The sequence below is a fragment of the Sinocyclocheilus anshuiensis genome, unplaced genomic scaffold (assembly GCF_001515605.1).
Source record: "Sinocyclocheilus anshuiensis isolate Anshui unplaced genomic scaffold, SAMN03320099.WGS_v1.1 scaffold183, whole genome shotgun sequence".
Taxonomy (NCBI): domain Eukaryota; kingdom Metazoa; phylum Chordata; class Actinopteri; order Cypriniformes; family Cyprinidae; genus Sinocyclocheilus; species Sinocyclocheilus anshuiensis.
The window spans coordinates 2,187,047-2,193,511 of record NW_015548309.1 but is presented as its reverse complement, the minus strand read 5'-3'; the positions used below and the strand labels follow the sequence as shown (position 1 = coordinate 2,193,511).

The 6,465-nt window shown below is 35.6% G+C and overlaps 1 protein-coding gene across 2 annotated transcripts in view; it reads right to left on the bottom strand.

Moving 5' to 3' along the window:
- Positions 1–6,465, bottom strand: part of LOC107656329 (cyclin-dependent kinase 17-like) — a 73,683-nt gene that overhangs the window by 41,735 nt on the left and 25,483 nt on the right. Inside the window, exon 1 of one of the 2 annotated variants that reach the window (XM_016444124.1) lies at positions 2,598–2,656. The exons of the other annotated variant lie outside the window; for it this stretch is intronic. Within the exon in view, the coding sequence (XP_016299610.1) occupies positions 2,598–2,620 (23 nt within the window). The 5' untranslated portion in view covers positions 2,621–2,656. Of the gene's footprint in view, positions 1–2,597; positions 2,657–6,465 lie in introns of those variants that run through there. 2 annotated transcript variants of the gene reach the window in all.

Here is a 6,465-nt window from a genome sequence, read left to right as displayed (position 1 = left end):
GAGTCGACAACTCACTGATTCAAATGATCCGTTTAGTGTGAGTCTCCAGTGAACTGAATTCACAAGTAAGAACCGGGAGATCTTGTGAGCGCGCGCGTATAACCATATAACCATGTAATAAAAGTATAACCATAATAATAATTTGCACAGTTTGATGTGATACAAGCTAAACGATTAGATTTAATCAAGATTGGTAATGCAATTTATTGTAATGCTTTTTTTTCCTCAGTTGATCAGAACAAAAGTGAAAATCTATCTATCATTTCGAAACTTTGCAATATCCAGTTATGCACAGTATATCAGTATAATCATTTTGCTTATTTACAACACTTGAGGATTTATTCCTGAATTTTTCCCACAAAGTCCCTGAAAGTGTTAATATTCTGCGGGTGTACTCACACTAGGCACGGTTGCTTTGAACCGAGCCTGAGCGCGATTATCCCCCCTCCACCGCTGGCCTGCACTCATACTTGCTCTAAACTTTCCGGGCCGGAGCACACTTACGTCATGTGCAAGATAATGGAGAAAACCACTTTCGCTAATATTCTGTCGAATAATTAATAATTAATTTATAATTTATGTTGTGCATTGATTTTCACTTGTATGTATCAGAGAATTATTACGGAAGCAGCTGAAGTTAATTAAATAATTTGCAGCTTTACTCGCAAACTACATTTTCTGTTCATCAATAAGGTGAGAACCAGAGCCATTATAAACCTAAATATACTTGATTGAATTAAATGAATTGAAAGTGTAGTGTAGTAGTAGTAATAGCATATGTTTGCGGTCGTAATGATGACAGTAGCACACACAAAACAGTATCTGATCCGTGCTCCGGTGCGGTTAGTGCTTACACTGCATGCATACCGCGCCCGAGCCCAACCGAACCGTGCCCTGGCCTGCCTCTTCCAACCGGGCCAGGGACGGCTAAACGAACCGCGCTTGAGCGCGGCACGGAGCGCTCACACTAGTCAAACGAACCGGGCTTTGGGGGTCAAACGCGCTCGGGCACGGTTCAAAATGCCTAGTGTGAGTACACCCTGAGTCAAAGTTTATCAAACGAAACACTCACACAAACACTCAAGTGCATTAGTCAGCTTACAACATCAGCCACAATAGATCTTATATAAACTCACTGGTATCAACACAAACACTGATATTCAGCTGGAAAATCTCAAAGCCAGCCATCCATCGAGACAGACCCAAAACAAGATTAATTCATTATGAAGACCGAGTCCTGATGCAGACATCTTCTCAAACGCTGCTGGCTCTGGCTCTCTCAAAAAGCTCAAAGACCTTCTTGAATTTGACTGTCATAATTTAGAAGATATTTATCATGCAACTTAATGTCACAAATCAGAAGAAAAACTCAAACACACACAATCATTAGGAGTCACAACAGCATCTCTGTGTGAAGTGAAAATCCTCCATTTCTGCTGTCTCTTTCTCACACAAACACAAACAAAAATCCTTGAGACAGGAATGTGGTGATACACAGATAATGCCGTCTGTCAGCCTAAAGTAAACACAAACACATTCGATCTCTAAAATCAAAACATCTCCACTACAGGACCGAAAAAAAAAAGTCTGAGGTCAAAGGACATGAAACGATGAAGCTTCATGACAACTAGGGCTGGGCAAAAAAATGGATTTTCAGGCATGTGGTTCTTAATTTCTTTTTATTAATTCACCATTTGTAAACTGATGTTTACTGTTTATTTCTTAGAAATATCAATAGCATTTGTATTAAAACTATATTTACTGAATGTAATCAAAAAAATCAAGAATCGAATCGAATCGAGAGCTTGCGAATCGAAATCGAATCAAATCGGGACATCTGAATCGATACCCAGCCCTAATGACAACAGACCATCTTTGACCTTTTGTCAGCAAATTCTTGAACAGAAATAAACAACCACATACAAGAAAAGAAAGAAAAAGAGAAAGGAGGAACTCAGGGAATATAGCCTATGTAAAATCAGATGATTCCCAAAAGAATGCATTTGTGAAGAATGCATCGGTTTCAACAAAAATATGAAGCAGCACAACTGTTTTCAACATTGATAATAATAAGAAATGTTTTTTCATCATGTGACACTGAAGATTTGAGTAATGACTGAAGAAAAATCAACTTTGTATTGCAAAAATAAATCACATTTTGTCTGTCATTTACTTCACACTAAATTCAAACTGTACCTTCACAACTCTAAATATAATTATATTTAATATATTACATAATTTAATAAAAAAAATCATTTATTTTCTATAACTCCATCATGGCACCACCACTGAATAACAGTGTGGAAATAATATTTAAAATGGTGTTTCATTCACAAATCAGATTATTCTCTATTCCCAGTATGACTAAGAATGATTCTCATATCAGCAAACTCTTCTTTGAAGCTTCTCAAGGTACACATATCCAGATCAACTACACAAATACCATTCAGAGTAATTATCAGTATCACATCATGTTCGGAAGACAACCGGCATCAAATGTATTGTCCTTTTGTACTCTATACGAAATTATGACAACTAGGCAAATATAGGAGATTGCATATGAATGAAAACACACAAAACCTTGCCCACTCACTCACAGCAGTCTAGAAAGTATTCCCATGTTCGTATTGTGCTCACAAGTGTGTGTCTGCACGTGTTTGTGTCTGCGAGAGATAAGAGGATGATCACACACAATCCCCCATGACGAATGAAGCACTAGCTGCACTGACTCCAGAAGGGAACTGCCTGTTCTCCATCACTTATATACACACACACACAAGCACACACAAGCACACACAAGCACACACAAACAAACATGTCAATGGAAGGTCAGGCTGATATCATAGTCTGTGCCCACATGACCAACAGGGATGAAAGTTTGAAAGGAGCATGTACAGATGAGAATAACATGAAGATGAATGAATAAATATTCACGCACCAAGGTATTTGCACAGTACTCCAAGATACTTAAAAAAATTCCATGGAATTCCAAGGTATGTATAAAATAAATAACCTAATATTAAATTAAATTAATAACACTGGCACATGTCCAAAATATAATAATAATAATAATAATAATAATTGTAGTAATTATTAACAATAATTGTATTCTTCTTCTTATATAAAACACATTTTTAAATATTGTAAAAAACACATTTAAATAATAATACTAATAAAAAATAATACTAATATATTATTATTATTATTATTATATAAACATTTTAAATATTGTAAAAATAAATTTAAATATAATAATAATAATAATACTTTTACATGCTCAAAAGCATGGTATAACCACAACTGAAATCCAAACAAAACAAACAAACAAACAAAAAAAAAGTAAAAAGAAAAACCATAACATCCAAATAGAAATTAATAAAATCTATATTGAAAAAAATTACCATGGTACATGTCTAAACACATGGTATAAACATAACTGTTCAAAAGGAATTAGCATGCAATTAAATATAAAAAATCCACACACACACACAAAGCATTGTGTCCAAACAAAGCATTGTAATGAGAGCGGTGTCAATACAACTCTAAATCAATATAAAGCTATTGTTTTTTTCCTCATGATATTGCATCAATATTGATCCTTGTATACATATTTATAAAAGCTTTATTTATATGCGTATTTTGTGTCATATGTAACAGCTCAAATCATCTAGAAGAAGGTAATCTAAATAAGCACAAACTGTAACAGGCGGGCGATCAAAAACACACAATCTTTTTGTTTATTGTATTGTGTCGTAATTGTACTATAATGGCACTTCTGGTAATTAACTCTCAGGTGAGCAATGAAGAGAAGAGCTTTAAGAGGGTACGTACCAATAGGTCAGTGAATAAGAACACACGTCCCTCCCTGTGTCCCAGAAGCATGTGCAACGTCCCACATTCGTCTCTCTCTGCCCGAGAGATGCTCCATTACTCCACTTAGCCTTATATTTTTAGCCTGTAGCCCAGGCCAGCTTCCCTCCATCACCCAGATGTGTCACTCCAGCACTCCATCAGCCCGGCTTCTGCCTCCCACCACAAACCTGTCAGCAAAACACGCTGACAGACACAGAGGTCAAAATCAACATCGCTGCAACAGGAAGCGCACATTTGGCAGACGGACAGAGCTCTCAGCTGATACTGAACGCCTCTAGATATGGGGCGGGCGACAGTTCATCTGACCGTCCTGACACCCAACTGGCTGCATCAGGTTCCTAATCCCACGAACCTCTTTTACGGCATGTAGCCATGACAACGCAAACTTCCTGTCATTGTCCCCACAGCAGGTGAGTAACATTCCAGAGCAGAATTACAAACAAATACCACAACAGAGACAACAAAAGCATGCTAAGCCCCTCTGGGTAATGTGCCAAAATGATTTCCCTGCATCCTTAGACCTAATGTTCTGGAATATAAAAATAACTTAAAATAAACAAAAAAAGAACACCTACACATATTGGTTTGATGCTATAAATATATTAAAGGAACTGGGGAAAATCAGTGCATATGGGAAACTAGGTCGGTTTATGTGGAATGATGGCACTGCAGTGTGTTAGCTGCTTTTAGCATGTGATGTAATCTAACCAAACATTGGACAGGGAGTTTAATGCCCGACTGACTCAAAGTTAATCCTTCCCTACTTTCTCCTAGATAGAGAGAGTGCGTATGTGTTTTTCCACACAAACTCCTAGTAATAAACAGGTTTAGTTAGCAAAGACCTGAAACAACAACTCAAAAATCACATTTTTAAATCAATAGACCAATAAACTTTCAATGTGCACAATTAATCATCAGAAATGAATTTAGAAAAGCTGACCTTAATTTCCAATGCCTGTTTAGTAATGTTATTTTAGTATTATTTATTTACTATAATATATTTTATATTTTCAGTTTACAGTTTGAGTAGTTTTGTTATGAGTTTTTATCATTTTCCATTAGCTTTTTTTGTATAGCTTTAATTTTTATTTCAGTTTTAGCTATTTTGGTACTTCAACTTATACTTATTTCAGTTACTTGCCAAGTTAAAGTTTTTCAGTCTAAAATGTATATTTTATGTCAATTAGTGTAAATTATTTTTAACAGTTTTATTTTAATAAACAATAACAACACTGTACAGTGTTCATTATGAATTAAGGTTGTAGTGGAAAATGCAATTTGCATTATTGTATTATTACATATTATACATAGGGTTGGGTATCGTTTGAATTTTATCGATTCCGATTCCGATTCTGCTTATCGATTCTGATTCTTATTGATTCCTAGTTTCGATTCCAATACGATAAAAAATCCAATATAAAAAACATTTATTTGACATTTAAGTCAAACATTTAGATGTCAAACATTTATTCTGTCTTTTTACAAAGCATTCTGTTGCAGCTGAATAACACGAGCAAAAATCAGCAGCCTACAGAACACTGCAAGAGGAATTTTGCCTATGCTTTAAAAAACATACCACAGCAAAAACTAGATTACTATAAATTTCAAATATTAAAGTGTTAAAGACAAGTAAACAGTCAGTAATAAGATAGGAACAAACAAATCTATGAGCAATATCATAAATAAATACAATTGAACAAAATTTCAGGTACAGAAACTGTAATTAAAAGTTTAAAAACACTGCAGTTTTCTTTTCATAAATAAAATATAGATTAATCAATTAAAGTTATTAAATATATTCAGTCAAGATCAGTGAATGATTTTCTTTTGTTCTTTGATTAACATTAATGACAGGCAGCGCGTTTATTAGGCTGCGGTCTCTTTAACACCGAACGCACGCAGATCTAAAAATACTGCACGTGTGTTTTCTTTCTCATCTGTTTACGTTCACGTAAGACAAAAATGGCTGTTTATGATGATATACTGACATAGTTTTCTACATATTGGTCGACAAATATGAAAGAAGTCAGTTTCGGCCCGGAACAACCTTTTCTACAGTGGAAATACACGGAACGGTTCGAGAAAGGACACAAACCGGGAACCCGTACCGCGACCTCTGTTCTCTGTGCTCGCGCTTCGTGTGCGCTGCACGCAAACAGGGCGCAAGTTCTTTCCGTTCCTGCACTTAAATCGTTTTTAATCACATTAAAATGCGAACGCAGGAATCGTTAAGCAGAATCGAAATGCACGCATCTTATCGAATACCCGGTTCTTGGAAATTTGTAACGGTTCTAAAATGGAACCGGTTTTCGATACCCAACCCTAATTATACATGAACTTTTTGTCATTACAAAATGTTCATTACTTACATTAACGTGAATTTGAATGGATTTTGCTCTAATATGAAAAAAAAGCTGATAACCATCATTGTCCCCTAGATAGTGACCATCTCCAGTGTAGGGCTGTGTATCACCAGCAAAGTCACGATACGTATCACGATACAGAGGCCACGATACGATACGTATCACGATACATGACTGCACTGAATTTCACCTCAGCAGAATTTAGTAAAACAGCTGTTTATTAAACACT